Source organism: Pelmatolapia mariae, linkage group LG1 (genome assembly GCF_036321145.2).
Source record: "Pelmatolapia mariae isolate MD_Pm_ZW linkage group LG1, Pm_UMD_F_2, whole genome shotgun sequence".
Classification (NCBI taxonomy): Eukaryota; Metazoa; Chordata; class Actinopteri; order Cichliformes; family Cichlidae; genus Pelmatolapia; species Pelmatolapia mariae.
Genome location: NC_086227.1, coordinates 28,762,725 through 28,783,114, shown reverse-complemented (window position 1 = coordinate 28,783,114; position 20,390 = coordinate 28,762,725). Strand labels below are relative to the sequence as shown.

Sequence of the window (20,390 nt, the reverse complement as noted above, 5' to 3'; positions counted from 1 at the left end):
AAAGATTCAAGTTTCACTAATACAAGCACGACTCCAACTACATTATTAAAAGAGATGCATATGAGGTATAAGCACCGTGATGAGTGAGCATCAGCTTTTAAACAACACGTGATATTAGAAATCCTGCTTGCTGGTACACATGTATTCAGGTGAGCTCAGGGAAATGTTCAAAAGAATCAGATAAAATCCCTCTGGTGTCAAAGTGGAAAGAAAAAAGCCCAACAGATGTAACATTGATCAAAAGACCTTTTTTGAGGGAAATTTTAAACCCAAGAAAGTATAAGGTAAGATATGGAATTTTTAAGCTTTCTTATTGTGCATTCACTTGTATTACCATGGTCTGAAGTAATAAATATGACTGAGATGTAACAAGGGCCCCTTAAAAGAGAGCCTGGTGGGAGAGAAAGGAAATATACAAACATGTTTCACTCGGTGTGGGTGAAGAGTTGTATTCCTAACAAGATCTGGAGGACTTTATATCTCCCTTATGACACACAAAGAAACAAGTGAATGTAAATATTACTAGCACATTTCAAACTTTCCTAGACTAAGTCTAAGAATACAGACTAAAGTATTAAAAAAATAAAAAATGATGAAAGAAATTATTGTTTATAATCTATGTGTCAAAGACACACACCCTAAAAGCTACTTTACGATAAGCCTCTGTAATTCATGTGAATGTCTAAGGTGATCCTTCAACCTGACACTACTGACGGAGCGACTCTTTTTATTCTCTTCACACTTTATCTTTTTTATACTGGGTGGGACATAACATAACATACCGTCTTTGACAACCAGTTCAAAGGCGGCGTTTTCTGTCGTTCTTCTTTTATTTAGCTCTCAGAAGAATAAACAGCAATTTCTACTGTCAGGCCAATCACTTTGTCAGAGCTGACCTCTAGGCCCTGACATTCTCAGTGCATCTATATCTATCTATTGGTCTTTCTCTACTGTCAGGCTTGTTAAAATCACTGTCAGCTTTTCTCTGTGGACTTACAACGCCTGACAGGAGTCCATTCAAACCCAGCATCACGTCAGTCTGTCAGAGGAGAAGACAGGAAGAGGCACAGATACACAAAAGCATCTACTCAGGGACTGCAAGCCTTAGAGATGTGGTAAGCCAGTTTTTTAAAAGAAAAATGCACCCACTGGCACTGTTTTAATGTATTTGTCTATTTAAACTCAAACTTCTTAGAATAACAGGTTGAGTTTCACATTATTAGCTCTAGAGTAGGCTGTGGTAACTATTTATATACTTACGGCTGGTTTTTTGGAGGATCCTTCAGGCCGATTCAGCTCTCGTGGGTTAAAAGTGTTGATAGGTCAACGCTGACACTTGATTTCACTTGGACAGCTTAGATGGCACTTATCAGCTAGTAGCTGTGAGCTTTGCCTACAAGCCACTGAATGTGTTTTAGTCATTGTTTAATTTCTTGGTGTTCATTTTTCCCCCTTCTGCAGATTATCAGCAATTACTTTCATAATACTTCTAAATTTGGATGATGGAAACAGGTCTTTCTCTTTTCCTCCTGCCCAACAGCTCCATCGTCGATATCCTTTGTCCATTGTATGTGTTATCCCTCCTCTGCACATGTCCAAACTGTCTCATGTCTTCAAACCGCTCATCCTGCGCCGTCTCTCTGATGTCCCCATTTCTAACCCTGTCCATCCTGGTCAATCGCAACAAAAATCTCAGCATCCACAAATCTGACTCCTTTTTTGTTTAAATCAGTGTCACTGTCTCCAAACCATACATCACAGCAGGTCTCACTACCACCTTGTAAACCTTCACCTGTCACAAATCACCCATGACGCTCACACTGTCCATTGCTTAGGATGACTGACCCCAGGTATTTAACTTGCTTCTTCACCTGTCCACTTGCCTCTCTTTCACACACTGGCTCTTACAGACTTTAATTCCTCTTCTATCCAGAGCATACTTCCACCTGCTTCCTACTCTTACTACAGATCACAATGTCACCTGTGAGCATCAGAGTCCATGGAGACTCCTGCCTGACCTCATCTGTCAACCTGCTCATCACCATCACAAACAAAAAGGGGCTGAGAGCTGATCCCTGATGTAATCTCACCACCACCTTGGACCCATCTGTCACGTCTAGCACATACCTCATCACTGTCTCACTGCCTCCTCATACATGTCCTACACCACACTCACATACAGTACCTGTCTGTCACTCCTGTTTTCCTCATACATTACCACCCTTCCTGAATTCAAGTGAGGAAGTGTGGCAATGTACATGCACTGAATGCATAGCATATTTCAGATTTTAAGGTACTAGAAAATTCTCCTCAATTGGACTCACCAGCATCTCCCATTGAGCTGAAAATACTCTCAGTGACAGTCATAATGGTGTCCGTTGCCTGGTCATAGCGCCCAATTGGTTCTCCCCTTGAGGTGTACTGACGAACATGTTGCAGGAGATCTCCTAAAGCCTGGCTAACCACGCTGGCTGCTGCACTCACCTTTAACACAAGAGATTCATTGTTTATTATTCCACCAGGCAGCAAAAGGTTTAGCGCAATGTTGATCTAAACGAAACCAAACTAACCTGCTTGAGAAGTTCGCCATCTTCTGTGGCTGAAAGGCAGGCCTGGACGCAGCTTTCCACCGAGCGGTCGACAAGCTTTCCAGCTTCAATTAACTGCTCTTGGCAAACTGGAGAACTGATAGTTGGGCTTACCACCTACGTCAACATAAAGATGAAAAAAATATAATTACATTTCTCACATAAAAGAGGTAACACAAAAACTATTTTTTAAAATAAAAAGGCCTCAAATACAAACAGGAACCTTATTTACACTGGAATAAATGTACTACTTTAACACTCTTTCATCATTAATTAAACAAAAAAACCAAAGAACAGAGAAAACATAAATTTAAAAGGACTTCAGCATACGGCTCCCATCACGCTGCTATGAACAGAGGTGAGGATTTGCTTTGTAAATGCAACTATTCAGATTAGGAGCCGGGAGGGCATTTAAACTAATTAGAGACATGTGGGCTGTACAATTACAGATGCACAAATATGATGAGGGCACAGGGTATTTATCAGTGCCTTAGCACATACTGATTTTTTTTCCCCACCATAAAAATGGAAGTTTGCGCTGCAGAAAAAATGATAGGTTATTCTAATATTTGAGGAAATCATTTAGTTTTTATCAAATCTACAACACGGTTTTTGTGATTATCTCGCAAAGAGGAAACCAAATGCAGTCTTTCCCAAGTGTTTTTCTTGTAAGATCCAAAGTGTAATATTCACATCCAAGACAGAATGAATGCCAAAAAAAAAAACAAAAAACAAAACATTCAATCAGCACGTCATTTCTAAAAAACAAGCATCATATTTAATGTATCTCATGCGAATACTGCTTGATGCGAGCCATTTAGTATAGCTTTGAAAACTTCTGTCTGAAAAGATTACAGAAAAAACAAAACAAAATAAAACCATATGGCAATTTAAAAATGAATCCAGTACATAGTTTACACAGCCAAGCACTGACACCGAGTACTGTCTGCAGCACATGTAGCTGAGTAGTATCACAACTGAGGAGATGATGGCATCGCTTAAGTTTTTGAAATAAACAATTAACCCATAAATTTTCCATATTGTACACACAAAGAATTTTGATGGATCTTTACTATAATATACACAATCTCTATCTGCCTGTTTATGAACTCCTCCTGCGTGATTAATAGTTAAGCCAAACTTAGTACACAGGTACATCTTTGGCCCTTAAGGGTTCAAATAGGGTGCAAATAATTACATCATCACGTTGTCCAACAACCACCAACCAATAAGCTGAAATGACCCATTTGCTACATTTATGTATCTGTAACATCTTATAAAAGCATTACATCCTTTTAATTTCTTGAAAATAATGTCTTAAATCCATAAATCGTCAACGTTATTTATATACCAAATCACATTGCCTGGCATCCACCTTTCAATGTACTAGCGCAGGACCTGAGCATTGCAGGGGATCAACAAAAATGGTTTAATTACGATATTTTCTCGCTCCTTCTTATTATGTATATCAGTTTATAAACAGACCAAACAATACTGTTGCATGGGCATGTACTAGTATATTAAAATCTGATTCAGTAAAAGGACTAGGATGTTACAATCCCTGACAAAGCATTGCTTTAAATGGAGAAAATCTTGGGGGATGGCTGTTATGAGGAAAAGCAGCCCAGAAACTTTACCAGCCGCACACATCATTGTGTGCCTCAACTTTCGCTCTTTTACCCAAGCTAATCTGCCATTTTTCCTTGGTTAGGTTTAGGGATTAGAGATCTGATCTTAGTAGCTAAAAATTGGAAAACCTGTATCTGGCAGACTCTCTCTGTAAATCATTCAACATTTCAATGTTTTTTCTTTCCTTTGTTACTCATGTTATAAGCTCCTTTAGCTAGCAAACCCAAAGCTACTGTCATTCAGTACATCAAATCTGACCTTAATATCCAGCATCTGCTTGACTCAGTTAAGGACAGAGTTATGGGGAGTGGTCACCAATAACACGCCAATTAAGTTGTTTTTTAATGGATTAACTATATATGAACCTTATTATAAACATAATAAATTTAATCTTTTTCGCCAACACTTGTGGTCAAAGTAAATGACGCTTACAACTCACAACCTCCACTACTTTGTTGTATTAACTAAAAACAGGCAAGAAGTGGGAGTATTTATGTCTGTTGGCTTGGTCCAATATTAGTAATACTGGATGTAAAATAAAACATTTTCTTCCATCGGTTGTGTGTGGGGAGAACACAGTGAAGAGTGAAGGAAAGACAAGTGATCCGTTTCACACACACAAAAAAAGACTAAAAAAGTTACTGATCTACATGTCTAAAGAAGAAGAGACAGACAAGAAGATATCATAATTAATACTATTTCCGATGTTCAGCTGTATGGGGTATATCCTACATTAATTCTCTTCAGGCTGTAAGGGGGCAATCAACTCCCCAGGCTGTCTTTTTTTCCCCATTTGGCTCACATAGTTTTGATTATGGAGCGCAGACAGTTTAAGCTAAACACAATGAATTGTTGTCAGTGTCACAGAGGGCCGATGGAGCAACGGAAAATATCTCTCAACCAGGAGTTAGATAAGGGATTTAGCACGGAAGTTCCTAACATCGAAGATCTATGTTTAGTTTATGGAATAAATGCAGGAATATTAAAACAGCAGATGATATTTCAAAGCTGTATTCCTTAAAAGGCCTACTGGTGTAGGCCCAAAAATGTAATATCGGTCAAGTTTTAAAAAAAATATGATTCATGCCTGTGACGACTGGTGAAGGAACAGAGCTCTTCACTTTCATATCATATCACATCCAGCAAAGCATATTTTTGTACCTTGGCACATGCCACCAGCTGAGAGGTGGACAGGGCACACTGTGTGGCTGCAGCAATGACCCGGTTCTGGAGGACGGTGTCCTCTGCAACCTGGGCCACATTCTTGGCCTTCAGCACCAACATGGCTGCTGCATTGGCCACTGCTTTCGCCAGATTCATCAGGACATCCTGTAAAGCAACAAACATGGAAAAAAACATGGAAATCCACCTCATTAGCAACATTATGTACCTGTACATATATAACATTTGATATAATAGCCATAAACGAATGGAAGAAATTGCAGCAGCAGCAGCATACAGTATAAATGAACATTTAAACCAACACTATAGTGAAGCAAAAATCAGTGCAGGATTGTCTGCAGTTATATGCAACTAAATAAATCTCAAAGCTTCAGCCTCAATAATCCAATTAAACACACATACGTATTTAGCCACTCCACATCTGTTCAACTCATTAACTGAATTGTTGTAAAATGCACAACAAGCAAAACATGGAATGTGTTTAGGAAGGCAGGCTAAAGAAAAGCTTCATTGTTTCTAGATTAAAAGCTAGGAAATCCTTGAATTCAAACCGAAAACGTGGTCAAAATATGGAACAATATTTTGGTCTTTTTCCCCTGGATGCAAGGCGATTTTGATTAAGTGAGTGGCAGTTCCAGAGCATTGACTTTTCTCTGAATGCAGTGAGGTGATAAATGGCTGCAGTCTCACCTGAAACCTCTCGTCTGTCTCGTTCTCTCCAATCTGGCGCAGGAGGTCTCCGCTGGCCTGACCAATGCTGCCTGCTGCTGTCAGCACAGTCTGTCTTGGCTGCAGAAAACACACAGGATGTGAAACTGTATTTAAACACCCGGCAGCATTTTATATCTTGATTTGTGTGTTGTGTGCGTTTTATCAGCAGCACTCAAATCTACAATTCACCTTTCCAACTATCCGCATGCACAGTGATGCACACCTGTGTAAAGCCTAATGGTTTTTGGTTAAACACTGTACAGTACATAGATTTTTTTTTCAAACAAATTAACAACACATCCTTACATTAAAGTCCTGCAAACTAACTCCAAACTACGTGCCGATCAGCTCAGCTTCAATATCCCGTCTTTATTCAGATTCACCATAACAATTTAGTTAGTTAAAGCTGTCAAGCAGTGGAAGATGGTAATATAATTAGGTTAGTTCAGGACCAGGAGAGAAAATAGATTATTCAGAGACGATCCATTGTCTCATGGTAGAGCTGCTCTGTGACCAATTTGATTAGCTTTTTTAGGTTGCCCATTTGGACTGAAGAAAAAGCTCCACAGGCACATACACACAAAATCTGGCATTTAATGGAGTACAAATGGCGAAAAGTTTGCTTGATGCTTGGAATCCAGAGTGAGGACTCAGTTTCACACATTCTCCATTTTTTTATGCCTCTATCAATGTGGCCACCCCTCCTCCTCCTCCCTCTGGCCTCAACACAGTGTGCAAATTTGGTCCTCCCTTCATATTTTAGCTTCTATTCTAATACCTCCTTTATGTCCAGACCTTATTTGACTTTAAAACGACAACCAAAGCTGACCGTCCACATATTACATATGCAGTAGACGATATTAATTAATATACAATGCTGCTTTTTAACTTAGTAGCCATCGGTTTTGCCACAGTAATAGATATGGCACTAAAATGTAAAGTCAACCTAAATACTGAAAGAGCTTAAATTGGTTTATTTTTATATTCTTAGAGTTTGGGGTGCTTTCGCTCACCTCTCCAGAGGCTGGCTCCACAGCCTTCAGCAGGTCAGATACGGCCCCTGCAAGTGTCCTGGCAGCCTTCATGAGGTCGTTGCCTCCTCCTACATCGTCCTCCATGAGTGCAGCCAACAGCTTCACACCCTTTGACATTTCAGTCAGGTTGGAGGATATGGTGGTGATGGCGCAGCCCACCGCTGTGTAGTCTGTGTCGGTAGGATCGGCTAATTATGATTAAGAATGAACAGAAGAGAGGAGATCAGGAAAATATACGGTCTCAGAGAAGTGATTATAATAAAGGTACCCCAAAACGAAAGATTCACCGAGTCAGTCAGCTAACTATCAAAGGTATTTGCCTTTAACCAAGATTACAGACTTTGCATAATCACATAAGTTTATTTCAGCTGAGAGAAATAAGCAAAAAAAAAAAAAAAAAAAAAACCCTAACAAATAGTGAAGAAATTGGAAACAATTCCCAAGAGTATTAAGCTGAAAAAACCACACCAATAAATGATTTTCAACATGAAGTGGCAAGACTGGCACAAAGCCAGCCGACACCTTCACCAGCCCACATTCTCCAAACCACAGCAGGATATGAGAGAGCTATTAGACTTTATACAGGTTCTACAATGATGATAATGAACACCAGAGTGATGGAAAAATTCTCCTTTAAAGTCACTAATTGGCCAAATAATTTTAACTGCAAGAAAATAGCGCCGCTAACACTTCCTCGTAAAAGTGTGAGCACCACTACTTTACTACTTTACTAGCCTTATGTAGAATTCCCAAAATACCTAATTGCGTTTATTTTAAATAAATGTCAGCACTGAACAGTGTACACCAGAGACACGCTCTACTGTTAAGACTGAAATTAATTATATTTTTTCCTATAAGCTAGACTAAATCCACGCTTTCTTAGTGGACAAACTGATTCATGTTCTGAAGACGAAATTAATAAAGAAAAGCATTATCAGATTGTGCTGACTCCTGCCAGAGCCACTGACCAGCCGTGAGGTTGACAACAGAGGCTGTTCCTGCAGTGATGGCGTCGACCTGGGAGTGGATCTCGTGTTTTGACTCATCCATCTTGTTTTGGATCCACACCTTGGATGCCTAAACAGAGACCACAAATCATCACCGAAGCATGTAAAAATACTACAAACATGATTTTCAATAACACATCTTATAGACATATTATTACTATTACAATATCAGCATATATATTAGGAGTTCAAGGGCAATGCAGGGTACCATGTCTTGTCCCAGCGGTGGAAGGTTGTCCACCTCCCCCAGGTCTATCTGGGCTTTCTGCACAGCTTGCATGCTGGTGTTGATGGTTCCCATCAGAGCTTGTTGTGCTGAGCTCTGCACATAAAGATAAAAACATGTCACCTTACACTGCGAATATTAGACTGATTCTTAAATTCACTAGTTAATGTGTGTGTAACCCATGTGCAGCAGCATCACTACAACCACCTCTTACACGTGCGGCTTTAACAGGGAAGAAAACTTTACAGGCATCATTACCAGCGGTGGCATGTGTCCACGGTGCATCTGACCCATTGTGATCTGCTGCTGAGGGGATGGCATGGTACCCATGCTAAGTGATTCTGTGCCGATTGAGCCAGAGCGGATCACCCCTGGCAGCGCCACAGAGCCGTGCTCCACCCGGCCCATACGGTTAAACTGCTGCTGAAGGATGGTGGACCTGCAAATATGATGCATGTAAAACATTAGTCTACCCAGTTCAAAACATAGCTGTGAAAATGTTTAGTAAGAAAAAAGAAATTACTAAGCGAGCACATTTCTGGTTGTTGGCTGTGAGGATACGTGCATTTGTGACTGTGCACAAAGCAGAAAGATACTGAAAAGTCTTTGCAACGTGTACATCTGGCACACAAAGGTTTGTTTTGTTTTTCTGCAGATAAGGCCTTCCAGAGTTTGGCTTACTATGTCTTTGTAATATTAAAGACGATTGCCTACAGCCAGTGAACAAGTCTGGATAAAAGCGGGCGAAGGAGGAGAAAGAAAATACAATAACAATTGCAACAAATACTCTCTCGGTTGAAAACAGGAAAGCAATATCAACTGAGGCATGAAAGGAAAAGGACTTCAGTTACACGCCGAGAGTCCACTGTGGCTCGGTGAGCTAATATACATCTAATAAGGAAATGTTCAGACAGAGCCTTTGCCTGTCCGGTGCAGCAAAATTTCCTCACATAATGATTATCTTTCAGGATAAGGAAGTGAGGTTCTGTGAGATGGATGTCTGAGCTGTGGTCACAGGCGGCAGAGAGACGGAAATAAAGAAAGACTTAATCTTGTGCTTTGTTCAAATAATATGAGAACGCCTTGCACCGTGCTATTGTGCTCACAGTCAAAGCATCATCATACGACCGTTTATACTCAACATATATTTGAATAAAACTGGGCTTAAATAAAGACTGCTAATTTATGCTAAACAGAGGCTACATTGCTTAGAAAATAAACAGGACAAACAGGTTTGCAGGCCTTACCAGCAACCAGCTCAGGTAAAACTTGCACCACTTTTATTTAGCAGGCTAATACACATACTTTTTCGGGGATACAGACTCCTCGAGCATTGTTGACTCCTCGTCACCTTCTAATCCAAAGCGATCCTTGCTTTGCTTCTGCAGGAAACAAAATAACAGAACAAAAATTTGAGTGACACAGAATTGCACACTTGCAATTTGTAGGTTCATGACATATTAGGTCATTCAGAGTAAAATACAACTGAACCTTGAACACACCTGAGATGGATGGTATTCTAACCCCCAGAAAAAGGAGGGGACGGCAGTTCTAATGCCGATAACAGTGATAGGTAATTGTGTTAACCATGGAACCTCAGCTGTTCACTCTAAGCTTTATTACCAGCTCCTGCTGTATACCGGTGCCACATGAGCCTTTCCACATGTGCTTCTTTTTATTTAAATGGAGCTGTATGACACAGTGGCTGGGCTCTGTCTAGTATCAACAGATGTGAGAATGCATCTGTCACAGGAAGATATTGATTCGTGAGGATTCATCAGCATCTCCAGAGATAAATGTCTCACCTTTTTGAGAATGATGTCGATGTAACCGGCAATGAGCTGGGAGATCTGTTCCCCTTCAGTGGTCTGTACAGAGTAGTAGCTCTCTTGGTACTCCCCAAAGTCCTACACACACACACACACATCTTATACATGGATTTCATCGTGGATTGTAAGGAAAGTAACCACTGCAGAGTGCACTGTGCAGGCTAAGGATTTACTGTGAGGATTAGAACACTACACATCGCACTGGTTGACATCAAAAAGCTGCAACATACAGAGAATTGGATTAAACCAATAGCAATCTTGGGGTAGACGTTTTACAGGACACTGAAGATTTCTTTCAGGAGAGCATTGCAAAGGTTACTTCCACATGTATTGTTTTTTTTTAAAAAAAAAAGGACTAAGTAAAATAAAGAGTTCTTTACACTGGCACACTTAAAATGCTAAACCTTCCACCATGACATCTTCCGAAAGCTGCAAAGCAAACCTGAAATCACAGCGTCACAAAAAACACGCGGACTAAATAGCAGAGCACTCTGCTGAATTAACAGCAGGAAAGAGGCTGGGTTAATTTAATTAAGATGTTGCGTCTTCCAGACCTGCAAGATTAGACCCATGTTGCTGACACAAAGAAGGGATTTTGACACTGACAAAAAAAAAAAGTGTTCAATATCTGAAGTGCACTAGGGGAAAAAGAGCCATGCAGGCTGAGCGTAACAGTGATTGTTTTATAGCACCGCAGGAATCGTTGGGTTTACCGTGAGCCTGTCACTCTTATTTAGCATTAGCAACACCATGCTCAGTGCAAACAGAATGAGTAAAAGATAAAACACGCCCCCCAACAGAGCCAGCATTACTGAAGTATTCAGAGCTCCTGCTTTCTGTAATAACAGTGCTCTAAGTCTTTGGCTTAAAGGTAGAAAATGCGGCTCTTACCAAGGTGAAGCTCTTGGGTGATGCTGCCCACCTCTTCACAGTGGTAAGTGGCCACTCTTGAACTACATCTTTGGTCTTCTCATCCACTCTCATCACAGACTCTTTTGTGATACCCAAAAGCCGTGGCACCAGTTTATTCTTGCTCTTCATCTTTTCCTGCAAAAACAAATTTGAACCATGTAAACTTTACAACACTGCCAAAAAGCACAAAATATAACTGAGGGTATAAAGTGCGATCAGAGACATTTGAAGCACAGGGCAGATTAACAAGTTAAGCAAATCATGTAAATTTATCTTCCTCTCAGCACAAAGGTCTAATTTTTCTGTCACAATGATATGCCAAGATGGGTACTTATCTGTTCAACCAGTGGGGGGAAAAGCTAACTTTTCCCAGTTAGCAATTAAAATGTTGCATCTTAAATCATGTCTTTATCTGCCTGTCAACATCTTTCAACCTCCTGCGAGATCTCCTGTATTCACTAAACCTCTGATGTTATACTTAAGTTGTTTCCTAAGCCATAAAGCATTACATTTCTCCCCCCCTTTTTCTCTTCGATGGAAAGAGCAAACATTTGTTCGGGAGCTGCAATTGGAGAACAGACAGAAAGTGCTGGACTGTGACACGAGGGGCAAAGAGGTAAATTGTGCAAAAGTCCTGAAGGGCCCATAAACTCACTGGGGCCTCTGCAGGTTATAGGTTAGAGACTATCGGCTGATTGATTTATTTATTTATTTTTAAACAGGGTTGTTTTTAAAATGTTTCTGCTCCATAAACTTAACCTCAATGATGACAGACAACAAAAGGTGAGCAGATATAATGGTTAAAGATCTATATTTTTATGTATAGAATAAAAGAATACACAAGCCACTCGCTAAAAGCTAGAGAACCAATACAACACAGTGTCTTTCTTTCCTTTTCAAAAACCAAAAAACAAGATGCATCTTTGCTCTTTATCCTTTTGTGATGAAAGCTATTAATGAAAAGCGCAAGTGACTTGTCCCAGTAATACCAGGAAATATCCAATTTTCTACTAGAGAGCAGTGAAGCTGACAGGAACAAATGATGCAAATGGAGATTTCCATTGCAGGATGTCCTCTTTGTGACTAATTACGTGGGGGAAAAAGTCACTCTGATACTCTTGTCAGAACAGTTTTATAGGTACTGCATTTGGAAGTCGGCAAATTGCTCCCATCAGCTCGTATCTGTTGGCAGCTGGACTTCTTCAAGAGATTCAGTATCCCCGGTTTACCTGTGCAATGTCTCCTAGTATATCTCATTCACTCCACTTCCTCCCTACTCACTCTGAAATAATCTTAGTGCCACACTCGGCTGCACAGACAACATTTGGTTTCCTTCCAGGAACACACTGAACTCCCTGCAGAGGAGTTGCTGCCGGTGTGTGTTTGTATGTGTGTTAGCGAGAGAGGTGCGCAAGGGGAAAATGCATGGCAAACAAATCACAAAAGGGTTCTTGCTTTTGCACGCAGCGCATTCTTTCATCTCACTGGGAGATTTTGGTTTTTTGCAACAGGTACTCTGCTTAGTTTAAGGTGACATAACGAGCTGCGAGAGTTCAAATAGGAGCAGACAATTTATACAAGCTGAGTCCACCATCAGCCTCTTTATCCAGTTAGCACCAAACCCAGAGGACAGATTTCATGCTGTGAAGATAAAAGGCTCGGGCTACAGTTTGGCTAATTCCAAAATCTGCTTCCTATTACAATAAATAAATAAATAAAAAGGCAAGTAGAGAACTTGAGGCTATATTCACTTTTTGAAGGAATAAAATAGGGCATTGGTACTTCAAACATTTGGTAAAAGGAGAAATGGATGATTTTAAAAACTTACCTTGACGAGGAAGAAGGAGACGCCGTATGTCCGCAGAGACCGCGCCAACTTGACATACTTTACTTTTGCCTCAATCTCGGTCATCTCGCCACAGTTCTTGTGCTCCTGCAGGTCAGATTTTTCATGTATTGATTTTCAGAACACTGAAAATCCCCCCCGTTTCACGCTTGTGCACCAATGTGTACATTTATCAAAAGGGACGACACGAACACACCTGGAATATTTTCTTCTCAGCTCCTCTCTGCTTTATGTACTCTTTGGGTAGAAACTCTTTCAGGCTAGAAAAGAAAGGAAGAATAAGAAGCTGAAACTCGTGAAAAAAGTGTGAACTCTCCTTTTGTTGTTTCCTTTTCTGTTTATTTCTGAGAAAGAAAAAAAAAACTAATATTTTACACGTTTTTCCACAGACGTCATGACACAGATGCTTACTCCAAGAATCCGGGTTTGTGTTTATGCTCTATATGAGGTCCAAACTGGATCTGGGCCTGAATCCCTCCAAACTCACAGGCCTTATCAAACGACACCGGGTGGGAACCGTTCAGGATATCATCTCGAGCCTAAAAGACAAATTAAAACAGTCAGTAATTAACTGTGACAGCCTCATGCCATTGCTTCAAGTTTATGACTTTATTTTCCACTGTATCTGTTTTCTAGACTTGCATAATTCTTAATTGATCAACAAAAGTCAGCCGTGTGCACATTTTTGTAGCTGCTTGTCACCATTAGGAGACAAGAGAAAAATGGATTTTACTGCATATCTTCTGCTTACATCCTGTTTTAGTCAGGAGAGGAGAGACACTCTTATCCGAGTGTCTGTTTTGACACTGGCAAACTGCTGCTTCAACAGTCATGAACTGCTGAAATGAAAAATGACAGGAAGACATATTTAAAAGTAAGTTCCAGACCTGTACATAAAGCAGATTGAGTTGAACTGGGTCTCTGGAGTCTACATTCTGGTCAGAGTAGAAGAACTTGCGTCTCAGGAGAAGAGTCTCATTCTCGTCCACTCCCTGCTCCCTGAATGTTCTGCTATGGTCCAACCAGTTCACTAAAAAAAATTAAAAAAATAACAAGTTCATAGAAATCTCTTGTTAAAGAGGCATAGGTCTATTATCTTTATTTAATGCTCACCATATACAGTAGCAAGTTTGTTTTGTGTGTGTGGTTTATTTATTAATTTTTTTTTTACCAGTATTTGTTTTTGATAAACACCAAATTGCATCTTCACATTAGTGGCTGGAAAAAGCAAATATAAATACATTTAGCCCGATTCAGGAAAAAAAGGGCCACCTGTCATCTCTGTAGCAAATTTCCTCTTTTGTGGCACGTGGCCCTTTTTTATAACTCAACTGTTTAAATTGTATGAAGGCATAAAAGTTCTGCAGTGTTAGGGGCGTGGCTGCTTTAAGTGGCAGATGGGTGCTGAAACAGGCAGCTGCTGTCTGCTACGCTTTAGCTAAAATGATAACAGTGTTTGCAGTGCTGGAGGCTCACTTTGCAGTTAACTGTACTACAAGCCAGTTTAACTATTTACTTATATGTTACTTAGCACTAATAAACAGGTATCTGTGTCTATAGATCCACCTTGCCACTCAGGTTTAGTAGGGCTGCATATACCTCCAAATACAGTAACTTTTGGCTTCTGAAAGCTAAGACAGCTAAAATGCTAAATTGAGGTTTAAAATGGGACTTCAAACCTGCTGTTCATGGTGGCTCCATCTTTGTTTTATATACATTATAAGCGTATGGGACAACAAATGCTGCAAAGTGAATTTATGGACATTTATTTGGATTTGACATCAACTATAATTAACATAAATTAAACAGACTATGGTCCCAACCAGACTAATCCACATCCCCTTATTCTTGAAATACAAGCAAGTCCATCTTTCCGATCTCCATTCAGTCCTTCCCAGGTGAGGCTCACCTTTATTACAGAGTAAGGCTTTAATCTTCTGCTATATATGAGGGAGTAAAAAGGGAAGAAAGGAGTGATTTCGCACACAGGCACAGAATACAGCTGCATTCCTATCTTGGATGCAAAATAGGCAGGAAGTGAGATGTTTTGACCTGGGATCAGGAGTTTTAGATTTAGTACCCCCAAATTCCAGTGAAAGCTGGTAGATATCGCAGAGAGCTGTGAACGTGGGCTACTAAACTGCCACTGTGTGCCGCTTTCCATACATAACATGTTTCTGGTAAAACACTTCACTTTTTTTTTTCTTTTTTTTTTTAAAATAGGGAAAACTCATGTTTGCATTTCTTTCCTGAACTCACAGTCATCGTCTGTGTGAAGCTTGGCTTTCAGCTTTTCCATCTTCCTCTCGTCTCGCAAAAGTGTCCTGTCTTTCTTCAGGGTACCCATGCCATCCTCCTTCTTCTCCTCCACTGTCTCCTGGATCAGAGAGTATTCCTCATAGTTTGTAATCCCTGGGGAAAGAAAGGATTCCCATCAGAGATAGGAGGAAAAGGATTTCACATGGAAAGATTATTCTTTTTGTGTGTGTGTGTGTGTCCATAAAGGTTCAGCTCAGATTCAACAGATTTGTAACACAGAGATGATTGGCAGCATAAGAAAACAAAGATATGATGTACCTATTCTACTGCATATAGTCACAAGCAGCTCTCCCACTGTTTTGGAGTCGTCCACCATGATAGTTTTGACAGCCCCATCCAGCATTTTAATTTTCTGTGGTCTTTGCTTCTTCTTGTATTCAAGAATATCCTGGTTGAAAACAAAAAAGGTAGAGAGAGGGGGAAAAATATGAGTAAAATGAAGAAAGAAGAATGAAGGGAGAGAGAGAGTCAAAGTAACTACTTAGAAAAAGATCACAAGCATCCAGGTTGCGTGGAGAGAGGGGAGAATAAAGGCCAGAAAACCGTATTTAACGGCTGCCTATCACAGCCTGCTGCTCCCCTCCAATCTCAACAATGAGACGAGATTTGGTTCAGAATAATTGGTCACAGTCATGCCTTCTACCTGGGTTGCCTTTGGTGGATTTAAAGAGGAGAAACCATTTAGAGCTGCAAAACCACAAGCACAAATGTACCGAGGGGCTGTGATACGCAGTTAAATAGAACACCAGAGTGTATCGGGCCTTTGGCAGTGGGAATCAGAGCCTCTGAAACAAGCTGGCAAGCGATCTAAAGCTGGCTATAGCACTTCTTTAAGGATCGCTTTTAAAATCTTCTTTTGATGTTCTCAGTGTCTTGGTTCCCAATTTTAGCTTATGCTTTTATTTTCTCAGGGTGCTTCTTTGTTTTGTCCTCCTGTGCATGATGTGTGTCTGAATGAGATTTTTGGCAGCTGTTTCAATTTCTCTTTAGTGAATTTATGTCGATCTAAAATGTTTTTTTAATTCAAATAAAATGTTTAAATACACTCAGACAATGAAGCATTTTGCTGATCTATTCAACACTGCACGGCTTCAACTCCCACTCCCACTCTTAATGGCAGGTATCAGAAGTATTGTTAGCAGAGGTGGGAAGTAACAAAGTACCAATACTTTGAAATTGTATTTAAGTAGAATTATTTTGTCCTCCCTACATTATAACACAAGTACCTCTAACTTTGTACTCCTTATATTTTGAAAACAGGCTTGTTACATTACATTAGGTAACATCTGAGGGGAGATATTTCCTGTCATTACACACATTTAAACAAAACTAGACAATATACTGGTGGATCCATCGATGGTGCTTATGCAGTTAAAAAAAGGGGAGGGTGAAAGAGACAAAAAAAAGCAGGAAAAAAAACATAATACAAAATACATAAAAATACACAAAATTATATATGTCAATCATATGACTTATTGTACTACACTCAGGGGTTATGGTTGCAATACTTCTGATTCTAACGAGCACTGCAGAAGAGGAGTGAGCATGAAGGGAGTAAACTTTTCTTTTTCTTTTAAGTGACAGGTAATTTCAAATTTCTGGCAGCTCACCAAATATCAGCAAACACACAAAGTGTTGGTCTGTAGTTTGTCACACAGTGTGTCTGCTAGCTAAATGTTCAGCTTCCGTATTTCCCAGGAAGGGAAAAGAATGAGCGCTAACTTTACTAAGAGATGGAAAGATATAAAGCCGGACAGCAGAGGGAGAAGGCAGCTACTTGCTTTTTCCATATTGTGAAATATTCTGCAAATCAAATTAAAGTGACCAACTGTTTGTTTTCCAAAGGTTCCACTGGTCTGTTTGCAGTAATGCACCATGTTGGATGGGTGCAGCGAAGCTGTGCTGTTCATAGTCAATGTTATGTTCCATCAAGGGTAAATTATATTTAAGTTGATGATGCTGATTAGATTCACTCACTAAATTCCATCTTTATGGGAAATCAGCCATGATAACTCATATAATATCTGCGTATATTTGCTCAGGTGTGGTGGCAAAGTCACTCATCTATAACGCAGGCAACAGCAAAGAGAGATAGTTATTCTCTGCTTCAGTTCTACTTAACAGATGTTCAAGCTGAATAAATTCATTAGAATTCGAATTTAGGTTGAAATGAGATTCACATTCCTTTGTATTAATATTATTTTTTATATTAGTATGGCGTTATTATGGCAGGAAGTTCAGTTAGCCTTTTATTTATCTGAGTGAAACTAGTACTTACAACTTTTAGAACTGTATTTTTTTAAAACACAAGTATCTGTACCTCTACTTATGTGAAGAGTGTTTGCAATTTTGCTACCTCCAATGATTAGAAAATGTGTGAGACGCTGGGACCACCAAGCTCCAGTTTATGCTGTTTATGACACAGCGTTATTCACATGCGTGTGTGTGTGTCGCCCCATGATGTCAGTTATCCATAATTTACGGTTACATTTATTTACCCCATTGCGGAGCATGTAGTAATCCAGCGTCCTTCCAGATTCCAACCAGATGCCTTTTCTGGGATCTTCATCCGAAAGAAACAGGCCATAGTCTGAAGCTGTAGCCGTAAGAAAAAACAACTCTACTTTAGACATTAAAGAACTGAAAATGACTCCCTAGGCCAGGATCAGATTAAATGACATCAACTCTATAATGACCCCCCTATGACAGCATTTACCACATGTTCTGTAACAATGGTCATAAGAGCGCAAGGCAAGTCTGTAAACATGGAAAATCAAAAGAGGGATGATGACTTTGGTGCTGCTGAATGGAACAGATAAGTCAGACCTGCTACTTGTGTAAAATGGAAAGCTATCATTGGGGTCATGGAAGTAATGGCAAAAATTTCAGACTCCATGGTTGCCTAATTCAGTGGTTCTTAAACTGTGGGATTAACTTTGCAGAGTAAAGAGCCAATGAAATCTAATTTTAACACAAATGTGATTTATGTAAAGCAAATTAAACATGATTTAATTGTCATATTGACATTTCAATCACTGGATGTCAACTTGAATCAGTGATTGATACACAAAAACAAGATGTTGTTGGGTTGTTGTTGTTTTTTTTTTTTTGTTTGTTTTTTTTTGGGGGGGGGGGGGGTCTGAAAGAAGGTTCATGTCTGAAAAAGTTTGAGATCCACTGACTTAATCAGAAGCACAGCAGCCAAAATTATGACATAATCTAATCCAAGCATTAGTTTATTGGGTAGCATTACCAAGAAAGACACAAATCTGTGCTGTCACGACAAATACTTGAAAACTTGGTTATAAACACAAAAAAAAAAAGAATCAAGTCTTCTCACAGATTTGACAATTTGTTTATTGACTGCAATCCAATTTAAAGCAGTGTAATTGACATATAAACCTACCAAATGAGACTTTAACGTCTCTACATTTTGTAAATCAAATATTATCTTTGTCACATTTCCAACATATTGCTTTTTGCTGCCTTTACCACAGCCAGTAAAGTTTATACTTCTCTCTTTGTCTTTACAAAGAAAACCCCCAATCATAGTTTGTTTTTGCAACCAAGTAGGGTTAATTCTCACCCTGTCCAGTTTGAGCCTCTGGGACCCTCTCTCTGATGATCCTGCAGGCATCGTAGATGGCTGTGGAGGGCTCAAACTGCATCGTCTTCACAACGTTGCATTGCCGCACGCAGATTTTCAGTGACAACGCCACCATCTTGCCAGGCGGTGCGGGCGAGCGCTGCTGCTACACCTGGCAAAAATCAAAGACAGAGGATGAGAGGTTGAGTTTATTAACAAGGCGCGAGTCTCAAATTTGAGCAGAGGGAAGAAACTCGTTGAACAGGATAAAAGAGCCAGATGGTGAAGAAGAAGAAGAATGCCCCTTCAGTTGTTTTGGAGGGGAGGGTCTCTGAAACACAAATATCTCTATGTTGTTGTTATATTCTAATATTTCTAATATATCCAGTGTGGTACCACTGTTGTGGTTGATGCAGATATCACCACGGGAAAATGCATAACCTAAGCTCTTGTAGTATATCACTCTTTCATAACACACACTTAAGGAAAACATCTCCTTGCACCATCATAAACAATGAAATTTTATGAATGTGAAGTGCTAATTTGTGCACAGTGAAGCCATTGTCGTGCTCCATAAAACAAAAAGAGCTAACAAATTTATCACTTTTTGAAAATGGCCCATCTGGTCCCTGCTGGGGACAAAGAAAAAGTCTCTTCTCTGTGAAAGATTTAAAAGTAAAGCAGAAAAGCAGCAACAACAACTGGAAGCAGAGAGGCAGCTCTCTACAATTGTTTTCATACTAGGTGGGTAAAACCTGCTTAAGACTTGGTGTTTCTTTGCCAATGGGGGGAAAAAGGCAGCAAGAAAAGCCTGCATGAAATTTCCTTCTTCGGAAAGGAAACAAAGCAATTTCCAACTTATCTAAGATAAAGTCAACATAAGTCCTACATTGTTGAAATAACAGAATGCTTGATGTTCTCTTGCAACACGCAAACCAACAGTGTAAGAAATCACACGCTGTCAATCAGCTACCTTCTTATCATCTGTGTCCATTCATTTTTTTAAAAAGAAAAGAAAGACAATACTGAGATGAAATAATGAAAGTCCTCTCACACACTGCTGCATTTTTTATCTTAGATGCTATAAAAAATGCTTGCTTTAACAATAGTTTTCAGTGTGTAACGTGCAATTTTAATCCATTTTAGTTTTATGTCATTAGAAATGCACGAGGAGGAGGATGCTGCTTGTATACTTTCAGATTCAACACTGCTGCGATTCACAACTAAAACGGAGAAAAGAGCCGTGACCTTGTTGACAGAGCACATCCTGTCTGTCACCAATGGGAACATAGGAATACCCTGTGGCACAGGAGGGTCAAAGGTCAGAGGTTAGCCTGGGCCATAGCTAAAGTACACAGGCAGCTTCCCCTCTGCTCCGCTGGCCTCTAACCCTGACTCAGACACTCAAAATCTGGTTCCTATGTGAGATTGGCTCGCACAAAGGAGTGAAGCGTTCGTCTTGCACACCATGTTGACATGTCACTGTGGTATTCTGAAGCCGGTAATAACACAGCCAGCCAT

The 20,390-nt window shown here is 39.9% G+C and overlaps 1 protein-coding gene across 2 annotated transcripts in view; it reads right to left on the bottom strand.

Annotated features, from left to right (window-relative positions):
• tln2a (talin 2a) overlaps positions 1 to 20,390 on the bottom strand; it is a 99,918-nt gene that overhangs the window by 33,957 nt on the left and 45,571 nt on the right. For both annotated transcript variants that reach the window (XM_063477895.1, XM_063477904.1), the window contains exons 3-21: positions 18,870 to 19,041; positions 17,782 to 17,879; positions 15,542 to 15,671; positions 15,224 to 15,376; positions 13,852 to 13,994; positions 13,376 to 13,503; positions 13,161 to 13,224; positions 12,947 to 13,051; positions 11,098 to 11,253; positions 10,183 to 10,284; positions 9,683 to 9,759; positions 8,636 to 8,816; positions 8,360 to 8,473; positions 8,113 to 8,221; positions 7,124 to 7,332; positions 6,090 to 6,188; positions 5,379 to 5,546; positions 2,571 to 2,705; positions 2,325 to 2,484 (exon numbers count right to left, since the gene is read on the bottom strand). In XM_063477895.1, the coding sequence (XP_063333965.1) occupies positions 2,325 to 2,484; positions 2,571 to 2,705; positions 5,379 to 5,546; positions 6,090 to 6,188; positions 7,124 to 7,332; positions 8,113 to 8,221; positions 8,360 to 8,473; positions 8,636 to 8,816; positions 9,683 to 9,759; positions 10,183 to 10,284; positions 11,098 to 11,253; positions 12,947 to 13,051; positions 13,161 to 13,224; positions 13,376 to 13,503; positions 13,852 to 13,994; positions 15,224 to 15,376; positions 15,542 to 15,671; positions 17,782 to 17,879; positions 18,870 to 19,005 (2,467 nt within the window). In that variant the 5' untranslated portion in view covers positions 19,006 to 19,041. The remainder of the gene's footprint in view (positions 1 to 2,324; positions 2,485 to 2,570; positions 2,706 to 5,378; positions 5,547 to 6,089; positions 6,189 to 7,123; positions 7,333 to 8,112; positions 8,222 to 8,359; positions 8,474 to 8,635; positions 8,817 to 9,682; positions 9,760 to 10,182; positions 10,285 to 11,097; positions 11,254 to 12,946; positions 13,052 to 13,160; positions 13,225 to 13,375; positions 13,504 to 13,851; positions 13,995 to 15,223; positions 15,377 to 15,541; positions 15,672 to 17,781; positions 17,880 to 18,869; positions 19,042 to 20,390) is intronic.